Source organism: Hyperolius riggenbachi, chromosome 4 (genome assembly GCF_040937935.1).
Source record: "Hyperolius riggenbachi isolate aHypRig1 chromosome 4, aHypRig1.pri, whole genome shotgun sequence".
Lineage (NCBI taxonomy): Eukaryota > Metazoa > Chordata > Amphibia > Anura > Hyperoliidae > Hyperolius > Hyperolius riggenbachi.
The window spans coordinates 59,074,375-59,092,150 of record NC_090649.1 but is presented as its reverse complement, the minus strand read 5'-3'; the positions used below and the strand labels follow the sequence as shown (position 1 = coordinate 59,092,150).

Genomic DNA, 17,776 nt, shown 5'->3' with positions numbered 1-17,776 from the left:
GTTTCTAGGACTTACGGGGGCTTTGCTATTAACCGCTAAAGTTGGAGGATTTTTACTGTAATGTAAAATGCAGAAAATCTGCATCTGCCTCCTGCATTTTACATTACAGTAAAAATCCGCCGACTTTAGTGGTTAATAGCAAAGCCCCCGTAAGTCCTAGAAACACCAAATTTTCAGAATTTTCTGAACAGAATCTTGAGAACAAGATGCAAAAAAAAAGTTTTCAAAAAGACCTTATAGTTTTTTGAGAAAATCGATGTTAAAGTCGGGCGGAATTTCCGTGATTTCCGGCGGAAATTCCGCATTGGAATGCGGAAATTGTTAGCGGAAAGCGGTATCGGTAATTGGCAATGGCGGAATGCGGATTTACCGCGGAATCAGTAATTGGCATTTCCGACCATCCATAGTCCCCAGTACAGCGCTGCTGCAGATCGCAGCGCTGTACTAAGTAAAAAGCCGTCTAACAGTCTCCGAGCGGCGATCACCGCTGGGAGACTGAAGATGCACGCGCAGCCTGCGTGCGATCTCCTGCAAACTGAAGCCCCAGGACTTTACACCAATCGGCGTTAGGCGGTGCTGGGGCTGCCGCTGTGGCCAAGCCCATCGCCGTGACGCGGTCGGCAAGCAGTTAAAGAGCGGTTTCCTGCAGACTGCGATTTGGCATGAGGGAGCCCAGTAGGTTTTCCCAGTATGGGGCCAGAAATTTCTGAAGGCGCCCTGATTACACTGATCATATAAAATAAATGCTTTTTTTGTTTAGCTGCGTTTCCAAATCAATGGCGATTGGCGGTTTTCATAAGCGTTAGGCTAATGATAGTCATGGGGCAAACCCAAAGGAGGAATTGCGATTAGGAAAATTGAAATTGCGGGTCCTGCAGCATTTTTGGATTGATTGTGCTACAATACAAAAGATAGGATCGCTGCAAAGTTACTTCTTAATCACTGTACAAAAGCGATTTTGCAGCAATTTCACTACCCGAAGCAAAGAAAAGAGAAAAAAAGGAAGTTGCAAATCAATATCGCTCTGCAAAGCACTAAAATAAAATTGCTACAAAGTTTGCTGGTAATCACTCAAAAATTACTTCACGAAACGTTAGCAAAAAGCAATTGCGACTAGCGTTCTGCAGTGGGTGCCTGGACTTTAGTGATAGCAACATAAGTGATTTAGGCCCATTTTACACTTGCCCTGCAAGTATACATTGTGTTACCCTGTTTTAGCGCAGGGTAGCGCAGCGGCAAAGCAAGTTTCACACTTACTGCGCCGCATTGTGCCGAAAGCTTCTGAATGTGCAGCGCGTTACCGTATGACTATCGTGGCGACGCGGCGGAAGTAATTGAAATCCATGGGCAATGCATACATTTTATTCATGCCATGCGGAAATAACTGGAATCTCAGTGATGTACTTCCTGTTCAGCAGGAAGTATGTCACTGAGCGGGGGCGGCACTATGCATATGACCTTGTCGGTGCACCCTACCGCAGGGCCACATGTTTGTCATTTTTTGGCGGTGGGATGTGGCAGGAGAATCGCAATCGCCACTGCAACGCATAATACGTAGAAAACCAGCCTTATGGTGCACTTTAAAATCTACATTTTATACATATGCATTTTTTGTGATAGTGGTCCTTAAATCATTATCAGACACATGACGGCTCAGCGCATTGTCAATAGGAATTGTCCACGTTACCGTCTCTCCTGTGCCACGGAAGAAAATCTTAAACGTCCGCTCCAGATTCTTCTCCAACTCGGCCTCAGCAACGCCCTTCCAAAATAAAACATAATTAGGCATTTTATAGCACTGGCTCTGTGCAACTTTCCGACTCCCCCAGGCAGATTTAATTCCTCCACTCTCGGCTCGCCCTGAGAGACTACAATGTGCAATAACTCCCAGCATGCCCCACTACAATGTGCAGTAACTCCCAGCATGCCCTAACACAATGTACCGTAACCCCTAGCATGCTCTGAGAGACTACAATGTACAGTAACTAGCAGCATGCCCTGAGAGACTACATTGTACAGTAACTCCCAGCATGCCCTGAGAGACTACATTGTACAGTAACTCCCAGCATGCCCTGAGAGACTACAATGTAGAGTAACTCCCAGGATGCCCTGAGAGACTACAATGTATAGTAACTCCCAGCATGCCCTGAGAGACTACAATGTACAGTAACTCCCAGCATGCCCTGAGAGACTACAATGTAGAGTAACTCCCAGCATGCTCTGAGAGACTACAATGTAGAGTAACTCCCAGCATGCCCTGAGAGACTACAAAGTATTTATTTTTAAACAATACCAGTTGCCTGGCTGTCCTGCTGATCCCTTTCGTTGCAGAAGAGTCTGGATCACTCACCTGAAACAAGCATGCAGCTAATCTTTTTTCAGATTTTTGTTCCAAATATAACTGATCTGCTGAATGCTTGTTCAGGGGTTATGGCTAAAGGTATTAGAAACAGAGGATCAGCAGTGTAGCCAGGCAGTCTGCATTGTTTAAAGAAAATCTGAAGCGAAAAAAAAACTTGTGATATAATGACTTGCATGTGTAGTAGGGATAATTATATTTTTATATCACACCAAAGCTATAAAACAAACCAGAAATAATGACCCTTTGAACTTTCCTGCAGTAAAACCTCATCTCAAGCTGCCTCTCACTGTTTCTTGGCTGTTTAAATGGTTCAGAAAACAGGACTGTATTCCGCCCAGTGGGTCCAATAGCTCAGAGAACCTCTTTTGCATAGATAGCAACTGAAGTTTTTTTTAACTCTTCCTGTACTGGAAAACAGCATGAGACTCTTTTCTTTGCTGCTAATGTTCTATTTGTTAGCTGTACTACACATACAATTCATTATTTCATAAGTTTATTTTCCCTTCAGGTGTGCTGTAACATTTCACCAGGACAGCAGCTGAAGATTAATCTTGGGTTACCCAGTCACAACTTTTATAAGTGAAATCTTCCCTCCATGAAAGAGATGGATACATTCGCCAGACATCACTTCTGCTGCTCCTGTGAGAATTGACCCTTTACATGACCACGAACAAAGGTTTGTGTAGGAACAGGTTCAGTGCCTACACGCTGAGACTTATACCATGATATGGTCCGAAGCAGGTCCACAGCTTTTCCCCGCACTGCGACTTAGCTGGGCCCCTCCCTATACACAATGTTATTATGTCTATGGCCACAAGCAGTGTAATTTGGATGCCGGCGGACCCCAAATTACTTCTCCCTTCAAGCAGGGCCGGTTCTCTCATGAAGCAAGGTGAAACATTTGCATCAGGCGGAAGAGATTACAGGGACGGCATGTTTGTACTGTGTTTACACTAACAGCATGCAGTCAGAGTAGGAAGAGAAGCAAGAGGATAGTGAGCGAGGTTAAGAGGTCATCACTGGGGAAAAACAGCTTGTTGTGCTGTGTGAGGAGTCTGACAGTGAGTGAGGAGGGGGAGGCAGGAGAGCAGCAGTGTCTCATTTGACTTGCACAGCAGAAGGGAGGAGGTGGCACTGCTGTCCTGACTGAGGAGGAATGGAGGACTGGCTGAGGATTAACAGTTTGTTTGTCACAGACTCTCAGCCAGCCAGTGTGTTATTGTGTTGAGCTGCAGCATGTCTTGTCTCAAGTTTTTGCATATGTTTCGTCGCTGACTGACAGCATTAAATGAAGCAGAGTAAATTGCTGGGTGTTGGGCAGTCATTCCAAATCAGGAAGTGTGTGTGTGTGTGTGTGTGTGTGTGTTGGGGGGGGTAATCCTCATAAGTTTGGCTTACGCAGAAAAAAATCTAGAGACCGCACTGCCTTCAAGTTGCTACGACTCGGAGGGGAAATAGTAAATGATGTGAGAATCTATGTACGGGATATAGTCATTGTGTATGAATAGTGGTGCCACTGCCCATATGAGGATAACCAGAGAGTCCTCTTACAATCCATCCCTACCAAAGATATACACCTTTTATAAAAAGAGGCCCTGTCTACTAGCTTACCGGCTCCTGGAAGTATAACTGATAGTCAAAGATCGGGATGTGCTTTATCACTTCACTAGGCGGTACATCTGGATTGACTCCAAATAATGGGGTGTTCAGTGACGCCACCGCCCTGTTCAGGAAAACACATAGGATATTATACAGTGGAAGCTGGGAATTTGTAGACTTTTCTTGACTGAGAGAATGCAGTATAAAATATGTATAAGAATTAGTAAAAATATTTTTTTTCCTATGTAGCTGTATGTCCCCGTAGGTGCGATTAAAGGGGCACTACGGCGAAAAAATTGTAAAATTTAAAATATGTGCAAACAGACAAATAAGAATTATAATTTTTCCAGAGTAAAATGAGCCATAAATGACTTTTCTCCTATGTTGCTGTCATTTTCAGTTGGTAGTAGAAATCTGACAGAAGCGACAGGTTTTGGACTAGTCCATCTCTTCATAGGGGATCCTCAGCAAGGCTTTTATTCTTTATAAAGACATTCCCTAAAAAGGATTTAAACAATGATGCTGGCCAGCTTCCCTGCTCGCAACACAGTTTTTGGCAGTTGGACAGTGCAACTGCCATACACTATGTGCTTTTGAAAATAAATAAATCCCTGAGAATCCCCTATGAAGAGACAGACTAGTCCAAAACCTGTCACTTCTGTCAGATTTCTATGACTTACTGTAAGTGACAGCGACATAGGAGAAAAGTCATTTATGGCTCATTTTACTCTGGAAAAAAACATACTTATTTGTTTGTTTGCACGTATTTTAAATTTTAAATTTTTTTGCCATAGTGCCCCTTTAACCAGACAGATCTGATCCTTTTACCAGTCTTAAATTAGTACAGCTGCTCATGAGGGAGTCTCAAGACTCTTGTTAGGGAGGAGCAAGACCAGTTTTGCAAAGTGTAAAACATTCCCGGCACGTCCGGGAATAAGAGGTGGGGTGTTATACAATAATCATACCTAGCGGCAGTGTGTTTTTAGGTTATCTAGTACAACTTGGCTAGCCAGAGGTCAAAGAGGAATGTCGTAAGTTAGAATGTGTTCTTGTCGGAAAAAGTGAGGTTTGAAGGAGCGATTAAAGATTTCTTTTTTTTTCTTTCATAATCTTTATTTAAATTTTTTAGAAAGTTTTAGTACAAAAGAGAAAAACAAACAAACAAACAGAACAATAGCAACAAAAAAAAAAAGAGAGAAAGAGAAAAAAAAACAAAAACACAAACAAAAAAAGAAAAAAAAAACCCAAAGAAAACAAACCAAACATCAGCGGTAAGATTAAAGATTTCTGAGGTTGGAGAGTGACGGATGTGTTGCGGGAGGGCATTCCAGGGGAGGGGTGAAGCATGAGAGAAATCTTGTATACGTGAATGCGAGGTGGTGATTTTAAAGGAGGACAAAAGAAGGTCGTGTGCAGATGTGAGATTGCGGTCGGTATCTGGAAACGAGTGAGGAGATGTACAGGGGAGAGAGATTGTGGAGAGCTCTGTAGGTTAGGGTTAAGAGTTTGCGTTAGTTACTTATGTGACATGTGATGGGGTAGCCAGGCAGTAGTGTGACAACATGGGAGCTACACTGAAAACCCTAATAACAATACAAATAAATTTATACAAGTATTTGCAAAGTTTTTTGTTTGTTTGCTATACTAATGCACGAAAGGAAGAAGTTCCGCACAAATCCTACGTTCAATCGAGTCCCAACTTTATTAATACAGGTAAAAGCCATACAGTCAAGAAGCTGACATGTTTCGGACTCACAGGTCCTTAATAATAATAATAATAATAATAATCTGAACATTTGTATAGCGCTTTTCTCCTGTCGGACTCAAAACGCTCAAGAGCTGCAGCCACTGCGACGCGTTTAAGAGGCCACCCTGCAGTGTTAGGGAGTCTTGCCTGTGATTCCGAAACATGTCAGTTCCTTGACTGTATGGCTTTTACCTGCATTAATAAAGTTGGGACTTGATTGAACGTAGGATTTTGTGCGGAACTTCTTGCTTTCTTGCTGCATATTTGGGTCAAGTCGCCTGGTTCCAGCACTATCCTGGTGTCCGAGGTGTAGCGGAATTCACCTATTCGCTACTTCTTTGCTATACTAACGTATCTACTAAAGTTCCAATAATGTATGGCTTTCTCTGTGTATCAGATCAGCCAGAGACTCAGAGATAATTCAGCGTCTTACCGAACCCGTTCTGGGTAGAAGAGAGCCATGTTCCAGACAAAAGCGCCACCCCAGTCATGTCCAATGAATGTCGCCTGGGAAATGCCCTGAGAAGACACATGACACAGACCAAGTTATAGCTTTGAAGTCTGAGTTTTTTCCATGTTTAATTTAAAACACTGTAGTGAGTCAGTTCTTATGAACATGGGAAATGTAATAACTCCAGTCCTTCACGCAGGTTGTAGATATATCAATGGTTAACTCTTGCGCTCACAATATACATGCACACAGCTGCTTGTAACACAGACAGCAATAAATCTGTTGTTGGTTGACAGTATCTGAGTTTAAAGGACAGCTAAAGTGAGAAGACTATGGAGACTGCCATGTTTATTTCCTTTTAAACAATACCAGTTACCTGGCAGCCCTGCTGGACTTTTTGGCTGAAGACGTATCTGAATAACACCAGAAACAAGCATGCAGCTAACCTTGTCAAATCTGACAATAATGTCAGAAATACCTGATATGCTGCATGCTTGTTCAGGGACTATGGCTGAAAGTATTAGTGGCAGAGGATCAGCAGGAGTGCCAGGCAACTGGTATTGCTTAAAAGGAAATAAACATGGCAGCCTCCATATACTTCTCTCTTCAGTTGTCCTTTAAGCCATCGCAGCCTGGCTGGGATTTGTAAATCTCGTGTACCTACCGTATAAATTATAGCCCAGTTGTTACATAAAGCGTTTGAGCTTCTTGTTCCCATGGATGACCCCACCTTAGGGGAAAGTAGGGCAATTCCCCAGGCCCCCCCCCCCCGAGTCACCCCCCCCTTCCCCCCAGGTGTCTTTCTAAGGGCCCATTCCCACTTTCAAATCGCTAGCACTTAGCGATACCGTTTTGCACGGGTGATATTACCGCGATTAGCACGGTAAAATCACTGTATGCTCTCGCTATTCCGAGCGAATCGCGGTCATCGCTATTTTGAAGCACTGTATCGCTTTCACTCCAGAAGTGCCGAAAAATGCTGCAAGCAAAACGTTTCGCGATTGACACTAATCACAAAACACCTGCGATCAGCGGCAATGAGAACACTGCAATTATGTTTGTATTGCGCTAGCGGGAATCACCTAATTGCCTAAGTGAGAACGGGCCCTAAGCGTATATCGGTCCCCAAGGACTTTGCAGAGAATTTGGAAGAAAAGGAGCTCACCTGTCTGACCGGGGCGCTCTTCCATCAGTCTGCGCTCTTCCTGTCTTCAACCCTGCGTGATGCATCTTTACAGTGACCAGGCAGCATGATATGTGAGTTGCATGTCCTGGATCACTGAGAAGAGGACCAGCAGGAAGAAGGGGAGCACACAGACTGATGGAGGAGTGCTCTGGCAAAGACAGGTGAGTTGCTCCAATGTCAAAATTTCTGCCACATATACACTTGGGTGGGGCTTCACTAGCCAGCTCTGAGGCCCAGCGGGCGGGAAGCAGCTGCTTAAAGCGGTATAAAACCCTGACATAATATTCAATAAAAACATGTTTTCCTAATTTTTATATGCCATATGGTTATCATATTTGCTTTTGTGCATAAGTATTATTATTCATTTAGAAATTATACGTCCCTAAAGTCCGCTTACTTTACTCTGAGAGCTGACTGCATTTTATTCATAACTGCTTTATAAATGCTTTCTGATTGTCTCACTGTCTTTAGGAGACCCGGCAGTGACAGAGAAGGCTTTGTTTACATTCCTCACTTGATACAATTAAATACAAGATAACATTATCTACAAGTTCGGATGCAGCCAGCTCTGCTGGCAGGGAAGCTTCTTAAGCTACATACACATGGGCTACCGTTGATGCTGTTGCTAGCACACAGGAAACCTGTGCGCAACAGCTCGGCAACAGCTCCACCTGAGCGACAGCTGTTTACACGTCTCTGCCCAACAGGCAGAGACGCGGCAGAAGCTGTCGCCGAAAGCTCAGTCGGGAATTTTATCAGGGCTGATTAGAAACAAGCTGAACAGTTAAAAATGAAACAGAGAGCAGGGTAGGTGTTTTCTCTAATGTTCCCACTGATATATATGGTAAAATACATGAGGGTGCTTCATCTCTGGTTCAATTTAAAGTGAACCTCCAGACTAAAAATCTACTCAGCAGAACTGAAAAGACTTGATTTCTTTAACAGTTTTACAGCATCAGAACTTTGTTTTTCTTACAAAAGCCTCATTTTAGCCTCATTTTAGCTGCATATTTAGCTGCATTCTTAGCTACGCTCACCCCATCAAAGAAAACTGCTCGGGCATCTTTCCCCTGATGCTGTGCAAAGCATGAAGGGATTTCTGATGTTGTTGTTGTTCTCATTGCCTAGCAACTGGGAGGGGTGATCAGGACACAGGACAGTTGGAACTGTGTCTTATGCTCCCTGTCACCTCCTTTCAACCAAAAAGATGGCTGCTCCCATGAAATCACAAACATTGGCCTGTTCTTTTAAAACAGGGTGGGTGAGAGATTGTATTACCTATCTATTTTAATTAACATAACTAATGTAACTTAATGACAGTATGTTCGTTTATGCTGAAGTCCCTCTTTAAGGAAGCCCTGTATGAGTATGGAATCTGAGACACTTCTCGCCTTTGGTACAATTTAAGAATTTAAGATATTAAGATAATGGAATTTCAAGTATATATATATATATATATATATATATATATATATATATATGCATGCAATTATAAATAATTCATTGTGATGTATGACTAATGCCAACACTCTATTAATAAAAATAATTATTGTTCCTACGTGGAGTGTGAATGGAAAATGAATTATGGAGCTAAGCTAGAATCCAGCATGAAACCATCAGCCCCCCCCCCCCCCCCCCCATCTTCCTGCAGGAAGCAGTGTTTGTCGTCTGGTCCCGTACACAAGTACACTTCATTACCCGGTGCAATATGCACTCCAGCCTCCCGGCGGACACTCAGCCGCCACAGGAAATCAAACAGCTGTACACCACAGGGAGGGCTGACCTTTACTGCTCATCGCCCAGGCGCCTTATTACACGCTATAAGTGCAGCGGATATAAACCTTTACATGACTGAGAATCCCGCGCATTCTTCCCGAGCGGCACAACAGCGGCTAATACGTTGGAGTGACTCATGCCAGCGAGATGAAAGTTATAAGACTCCGACAAACATGAAAGATCAAAGCCATTTCATGACATGAGAAATACTGGTTCATTTTGTCACTATAAAAGTGAAGCAGGAAAAAAGGGCGCAGGAGCCCTTACAGAAAAAACGGCACCACTATAGGCGCCTATAATAAAAGCCACATTTTGTGGAGAAGAAATTTGGGTGCATGGCAGTGGCCACTAGCAGGCACCAACTTTTACCTTCTTTGACGCAAATCACGGCTGCTATGAAGGTTAATTTGGGCGTTCTGAGGCACCAGATTAGCAGCAAGGGGGGAAATATTTGCGGACAGCCTTGCAGATATCAAAATCGACTAGCGCATAACAAAATTGTGGCACTGCATAGCGGGCGCGGAGCACCAACGTGAGTGGGGGGTGGAGGTGTCTTAGGGTTAGGTACCACCAGAGGGGGTCTAATGCTGGATATACACGGTGCGTTTCCGCACTCGATGCGCCCGTCGATTCGTGTCGACTTGATTATTTCCAACATGTCCGATTCGCGTTTCGATGGATCGTTAGTTCGATTTGGCATACTTTACATGCAAATCGACCTAACAATCATCGAAATGCGCTCGGAAATGCTCGGAAATAATCGAGTCGATGCGAATCGACGGGCGCATTGAGTGTGGGAACGCGAAGTGTGTATCCAGCATTAGGGTCAGGCACCACCAGCGGGGTTTTTAGGGCTAGGCACCACCAGAGGGGGGTCTTAGGGTCAGGCACCACAATGGGGGTTCTTAGGGTTAGGCACCACCAGAGGAGATCTTAGGGTTAGGCACCACCAGGGAGGGTCTTAGGGTTAGGCACCACCAGGGGGGGGGGTCTTAGGGTTAGGCACCACCAGGGGGGTCTTAGGGTTAGGCACCACCAAAGGAGGTCTTAGGTTTAGGCACCACAAGGAGGTCTTAGGGTTAGGCACCACCAGGGAGGGTCTTGGGGTTAGGCACCACCAGAGGAGGTCTTAGGGCTAAGCACCACCAGGGGAGGTCTTAGGGTTAGGAGGTCTTAAGGGAAGATCTTAAGGCTAGTCACCACCAGGGAGGTGTTAGGGTTAGGCACCACCAGGGGAGGTCTTAGGTTTATGCACCACGAGGTGGTCTTAGGGTTAGGCATCACCACCATGTATTCCTATAAAGGTACTCATCTCTTGTGTTTCTGGTCTGTTTGAACTGAAAATGAGATGTCAACGCAGAGAGGAGAGGAACAAAGGAGAGAAATTGACAACACACAGAGTGGATCCAGAATGGATCGGATCAATTATCATTTAAAGGGAACTTTTGTTAAGAAAAAGCAACACCTTCGGTTCTTCACATTGTAAGGCTTGGTAAATATAATTTCAGTTGTTTACATAATTTTTATGTTTGTATAAATCACAGCCAGATGGAGGGTCAAAGTTTGTATTTTTTTTGTCAGAAATGGTATTAGCTCAGGTTTTGGAACTGATTAACAATGCCTCCTGCTATGTGCAGCTAATAACTCTTAAGGTGGCCATACACTGGTCGATGTGCCATTAGATCGACCAGCTGACAGATCCCTATCTGATCGAATCTGATCAGAGAGGGATCGTATGGCTGCCTTTACTGCAAACAGATTGTGAATCGATTTCAGCCTGAAACCGATTCACCATCTGCTGAGCTGCTCCTGCCGCCTGTCCCCCCCCCCCCCCGTATACATTACCTGATGCTGGCTCCGGGTCCTCTTCTCCGCATTGCACGGCTCTGTTCCGGCTCCATTACGGCGCTTCCTGTGTTACTCCGTGACCAGGAAGTTCAAATAGAGCGCCCTCTATTTGAACTTCCTGGTCACTGCAGTGACACAGGAAGCGCCGGGATGGATGGAGCCGGAACAGAGCCGTGCAATGCGGAGAAGACGCCCGGGAGCCAGCCTCAGGTAATGTATACTTGATCGGATCGGCCGCCGCTAGCGACGCGCACTTTACCCGCGGGCGATCGAGGGTAATTTCCCGCACGGCGCGATCGACGGACCGATCCGATTTCGGGAGGAAATCGGATCGGCGGCTGCGTTTACCGCGAACGATTGGCAGCAGATTCGATCCCAGAATCGAATCTGCTGTCGAAACGGCCGGGAATCGAGCCAGTGTATGGCCTGCTTTATAGTTGTGAAGCAACGCAGTCTGCCTTTCCTGTCAGTTTTGGAAGTTCAAGGCAGGCTGCAAATTGAAAGTTTGGAAATGATATTCTTTAATCACCTAAGATCATAGAACGTCTTGTGTAGCGCCGATTGTCGTTTATGGCAGTTTTATTACGAAAGTGGAAATTCCCTTTACCGCCATTTCCCGTTGGAAATACAGACTAAACACAGATCCTTTCTTTTTCTTTGTCTCTTAAGTTCTTGTTATTGTCAGTAAGCAGCTGCACAACGTCAGGTAAATGGAATCTTTGTTTCCTCTGTACTGTATAAAACGCGTATTCCCAGCGGCAGAGCGGAGAACGGGCGCACCCCCCCCCCACACTTCCATCGCATAAACAGAACAGACAGTAATAAAGAGAGGCACAGAAGAGAAATAAAACAGGAGTGCTAAAACCTCCGTCACAGTGCGAGGGTGATCCGCGGCAAATGTGACGTGATTTATAGATATTGTAACTGAGCGCAGGAAATCCACTCAGCTCATAAACAGTGCAATGCAGCGTGAGCGTGTATCTCGTATTCTTACCAGCTTATCCAGGAATACAACCAGGTCCTAAAAAAAGAACAGAAAACAGACTTCAGATATTTAATGCTGAGGGGAAAAAAAAAGAACAAAAACTTTTTTATGTTTTAAAGTACCCCCAAATTGGGTAGTGCTAAACATACTTATAATTGTGTTCTATTTGTGGATGCTGTGACATATGTCACAGCACCATTCTCATCCTACAGCGCCCCCTGTGGCCCACGCCCTGCCCAGCCATAATATTCGACTGAGCAGAATGTTGATTATGGGCGGGGAGGAAGTGGCAGTTCCCCCTCCTCTCTGCCTGTCCTCAGGAACGCCCCTCCACTTGCAGCTTATGGTTCCCTATATGCTGTGCAGCATACAAGGTGCAGTGGAGCTGTTTGAAGACGTAATCATATTGGGACCCCGTACATGCAACAAAGAAGACCAGCATCAGTACAGGCCACACAGGAACCAGGACAGGTGAGTAGATAATTACCAGAATTACTTTCTGCTGCTGACCTCTGCAAGGGGGGGGAACCTCCCCTCGGTCCTAGGCCCACTACTGGTCGTAGGCTGTTTTCTGCCAGTCCGTGGGTCTGGCCTCTCACTTCCCGCGGCTGCTGTGAAGAGGAAGACAGCAGGACAGTGGTTCCCATGGAAACTGTGATATACATCACCACTACAGGAAGCCGCTGTCTTGCTGTCTTCCTCTTCACAGCAGCCACGGGACATGCTGTGAAGGTAGATGAAGGAGCATGGAGGAGAGGGGCCGATGGGGAAATATAAAAGAGGAAAGCTGGGGAAGGCTAGAAGAAGGAAGAGGAACCACTAGATCACTGGGGAACGCTATAAGCAGGAAGAGGAACCACTAGACCACAAGGGAAAGCTATAAGAAGGAAGAGGAACCACTAGACCACCAGGGAAAGCTATAAGAAGGAAGAGGAACCACTAGACCACCAGGGAAAACTAGAAGAAAGAAGAGGAATCACTAGACCACTGTAGAAAGCTATAAAGAGGAAGAGGAACCACTAGACCACCAGGGAAAGCTAGAAGAAAGAAGAAGAACCACTAGACCATTGGGGAAAGCTAGAAGAAGGAAGAGGTACAAGATGGCGCCTACTGGGCAGCCCCGATCACATCTGCTCTGCTAGTTTTCCAGATTTTATGTTTTAGTGTATTCTGTTAGTGTATCTGTGCATTTAGTTTAGTTTAGCTTCAGTCTAGCTTAGTGTTAGTTTAGCAGTTTTTAGCTGCTCTACCTGTCTCACAGCCGTAGGGGTGCTTAGCTCCTACCGCTCCTATCCACCGAGGTCACAGTGCCACCCACGTGCTCCAGTCCCCATCCAGTTGCAGAGGGATCCCACCGCAGTCAGAGCCGAAGTCTGCTCACACTGTCCTGCTCCGCCTGAAGACCCGCAATCCTGCTCGGCCATACCTGCGGCTCCGGCTACAATCTGCTTCTGCCGCTCTGCCACAGCTAGGTCACCCCTGTGGCCACTGGCTTCCATCTCCGGCCTTGCCTCCTCCGCTGCCTCCGGACCCAGCGATTGCAGACTGGCACTCAGCTGGTCCCCTGCATCTGAGGAGGCTGCTCCGCAGTGCCGATCCAGCCTCTCCACCGCTCAGCATTGCCGATCCTGCCTCCGGTTTTAGTCTGCCAGCTGCTCCTCTCGGCCGCCCACATCGGAGCTCCGTCTATATGCCACCTGGACTGAAGATCTGCCAGTTGACTCAGCTTGCGTGTGGCTCCCAGCTTCCTGCTTCTTAACACCGCGGCAGGCTCCCACGAGGCCCTAAGCTCAGGCACTGCTGCCACGTGGCCTCCAGCTCCGGTACTGCTGCTGCTTTCCTGGCTTCCTCCGCATCTGCCTCTAGTCCTAGCCTCCACAGAGTCACCTGACTCCCACATCGGTCTCAGGTCACAAACTCCACGGTGACACTCTGTACGCCTGATGATTCGGGTTCATTGGTCCACCAACAGACCCCCCCTGCTCGATCCAGGCCCAGCAATCGTCGCCCCCCTGGTCATATGGTGAGATCTATTGCCAGGTTTTATACATGGTGAATTATCCTCCTATATCTGCTATAAACTGTTGCCTGTATAACTGCCATAACCTCTGAACTATTGCCCATAGAACTTGCCTGCACATCTACTATGATCTATTGCCCATGTAACTGCTATGATCTACTGTCCATATAACTGATATGATCAAGGGTCTTGTGCCTGTATAAATGCTACTATCTTCATTGTACCAATTGCCCGCATAGCTGCTATAAACTACTACTACTACTACTACTACTGTAAACTACTGCCTAGATAACTGCTGCATACTATGAACTACTGCCCGCACGTCTGCCTCGAACCGTGGACCACTGCTGGCACAACTGCTACAACCTATGCTCCATTGTCTGCAAAACTGCTGATCCATTGCTGCATAAACTGCTACATACCTCAATCTATTGCTTGAACTGTTGTTGCATAACTGCCATGTTCACTGAACTATTGCCTGCAAAACTGTCATGTGTCCTGATCTATTGCCGTACACAGGGCCGGCCTTAGGTTTCACAGCACCCTGAGCGAAACCTGATTTTTGTGCCTCCCATCATCCTCTTCACGCATGTGCACACACACACACAGGCCCATATGCAATTCACCTTTTCTCCTGAGATATCTCCTAGGACAATGGTTCCCAACCTTTTTGACCTTGTGACACATCACACCAAATGCTCAGATCTCTGTGACACATCACATATGTATAATATAAAAAATACTATTAATAACCACGAATGGATGGAAAGAGTGCATTATCCTGAATATACTTAAAAATGAAGGCTAGAACCTTTCTGGAATATTAATAAAAACAATCAGTGGGACAGTTAGCTGCCCCCCCCCCCATTTAGAATGATAGCACAGCACCGACAATTTGCACAACACATTATAGCCGCAGTGCGCCCCCCCCCCTCCCACCCCACCCAAAAAACGCTCTCAGACTCAGTATAGGTGCCCCAGTATAGGATCGCATGTGTAGGTGCCCTCAATATAGGTTGCCAAGCATTGGTGCCCCCAGTATAGGAAGTAAGTTGAAGGTCTCCATCGCCTCTTTAGGTAGCTAGGCATAGGTGCCTCCAGTATAGGTAGCCAGGTGTCGGTGCCCTCAGTAAAGATAGCCAGCTATAGGTGCCCCCAGTATAGGAAATCAGATGTAGGTGCCCTCAGCATAGGTAACCAGCTATAGGCGCCCCCTTGGGAGCCGGCGCCCTGAGTGACCGCTACGGTCGCTCAGGTCAAAGGCCGGCTATGGCCGTAAATCTTGTCCCACCTCCTCATGTGCTGCCCTTAGCTCTGCCAATGTCACATGACTGTGCTCTGCTGCCCACCCTGTCGGCCCCTAGGAACCCAGCTGCGCCTTTCCCACTGTTTGTCAGGGCACCCTGCACCTTCCCTGCCAGGGCTCCCGGTCCCTGACGTGCGTTGCATCCCTATTGTGTCCTGTACCACCACCCCAGGCCACAGCACTCATAGCTATGGGAGTGAAGACAGCTTCACAGAATATCACCACCTTGACCAGAGATGAGCTCCTGAAATGGGAATCCCTCGCCGGAAACAACCTGCCAATGGGTAAGCCCCTGTGGGACACGGTCACTAAACGCATCAAACATCTTACAAACAGAACTGAAGGTGCCCCAAACAAACATTTCAGAGGGAGAAGAGCCGGTGCACTTGTGAGACTCAAGAGGAAAGGCCTTCGCTCCTCCATTCCTGCCATCCTGCTAGCGAATGTTTGCTCTCTCCCCAACAAAGTGGACGAGCTGCTATTACTACTTGGCAGGAAAACCTCAATCGGCAGGAACACCCCGGTTCTCTGCTTCACAGAGACCTGGCTGAGTGAATGTGTCCCTGATCACTCCCTGCTTGTACCAGGCTACGACCTCCTCCGTGCTGACCGCGACCCTACTCTCTCTGGGAAAAAGAAAGGAGTGGGCATTTGCTTTTACATAAACACCACCTGGTGCACCAACACCTCCATCCTCAGCTAGGCCTGCACCCCGGATGTCGAGTTTCTAGCAATCATCTGCAGATCAAAGTACTCCCCCAGTGAGTTCTCATCTCTTATTCTTGTCGGAGTCTACATCCCACCTGACGCTAGCACCAAGGATGCCCTGCGAGTACTCAGCGACAGCATCTAACGATGGGAGACCGCCCATCCAGAGGCCCTCTTCATCATCCTGGGTAACTTCAACAATGCAAATCTGCATCAGGAGAAGCCCCGCTATAAGCAGCACATCACCTGCTCCACCAGGCATCACAAAACTCTGGACCACTGCTACACGGTCCACGAAGACGCACACAAGGCCAGCCAGGGTGCCCCCTTGGGGAACTCCGATCACAACCTAATCCATCTGATCCCCACCTACTAAAGGCTACTTGAGACTGCCAAGCCTACTGTCAAGTCTGTCAAAAAGTGGACAGAAGAGGCCAAGCAGGAGCTGCAGGCGTGCTTTGATTGCACCGACTGGTCATCCTTGGAGGCACCCACTCTTGACGAATGGTCAGAGAATGTCACCACTTACAAGGGCTTCTGCAAAAAAATGTGCATCCCTTCTAAGACCTTCAAGGCCTTCCCCAATAACAAGCCTTGGTTCAATAATAAGCTGCGCCAGCTGCGAAAACGCAAGGAGCAGGCGCACAAATCTGGCTCCCCAGAAGAGTTCAGGGAGGCCAGGTATGCCCTGAAACGGGAACTGCACGCTGCAAAGAGAGCCTACTCTGATAAGCTGGGACTCCGCCTCCAGTCCAACAACTCGAGGAAGGTATGGCAAGGCCTCAGAGCGGTCACTAACTTCAAACCCCCCCCCCCCCCCACACTGGTGACCCCGAACACTCTGGCTGAGGAATTGAACGAGTTATACTGTAGGTTCGAGCACCAGCCCAAAGAGCTTGAGGCCCAGGGGTCGATGATGATAGCGGCACCCTCCTCACTGAGAGACCAAGACATTGCTGCATTGGTTGCAGTCCAGGAAGCAGAAGTTCTCATGCAGCTTCGCAAGCTCAACCCCAGGAAGGCTTCAGGCCCGGATGACGTATTATCAAACTGCCTAAGAACCTGATCAATTGGCTCCAGTGCTCACCACTCTGTTCAGAAAATCGCTAGCGGAAGGCACAGTCCCCTTCTGTTTCAAGAGGTCCACAATTGTACCAGTCCCCAAAACGCCATAAACGTCAGCCTGGCATACATCATGGAGCACCTCGACAGGCCTGGCTCCTATGCCAGAATCCTGTTCCTGCACTTCAGTTTAGCCTTTAACACAATCTGCCCCGACACCCTGGTCGATAACCTGGCTCAGCTCGGTGTTGACCCCAAATTTCGCTCATGGGTCAAGAGCTTCCTCTCAGACAGGACACAACAGGTAGCTCAGTAACTGCTCCTCCAGCGAGAGAACTACCAATACAGCGGCACCTCAAGGGTGTGTACTGTCCCCGTTTCTGTTCTCCATGTACACCAATAACTTCACTTCCACCTCGGACTCTGTCAAGGTCATCAAATTTGCTGATGACACAACAATCAACGGTCTCATCGGCGGCAACGGAGAGCGGGACTACCGCATGGAGATAGAGAGAATCTGCAATTGGTGCAAGAACAATAACCTTGTCCTCAAGGCAACAAAGAGCTGATTGTTGATTTCAGGAAGAACCCAATCACTCCCCCACCAGTCTACATAAGCGAGACCGAAGTCTCCAGAGTATCATCGGTCAGGTTCCTTGGCACAACCTTATCCACTGATCTAAGCTTGGGCAGAACACCATCAAAATTCAGAAGAAGGCACAGCAG

At 47.0% G+C, this 17,776-nt stretch overlaps 1 protein-coding gene across 3 annotated transcripts in view; it reads right to left on the bottom strand.

The window, feature by feature from the left end:
* EPHX2 (epoxide hydrolase 2) overlaps positions 1-17,776 on the bottom strand; it is a 147,062-nt gene that overhangs the window by 46,813 nt on the left and 82,473 nt on the right. For all 3 annotated transcript variants that reach the window (XM_068280105.1, XM_068280106.1, XM_068280107.1), the window contains 4 exons: positions 11,964-11,990; positions 6,142-6,227; positions 3,974-4,085; positions 1,688-1,762 (listed from right to left, as the gene is read on the bottom strand). In XM_068280105.1, the coding sequence (XP_068136206.1) occupies positions 1,688-1,762; positions 3,974-4,085; positions 6,142-6,227; positions 11,964-11,990 (300 nt within the window). The remainder of the gene's footprint in view (positions 1-1,687; positions 1,763-3,973; positions 4,086-6,141; positions 6,228-11,963; positions 11,991-17,776) is intronic.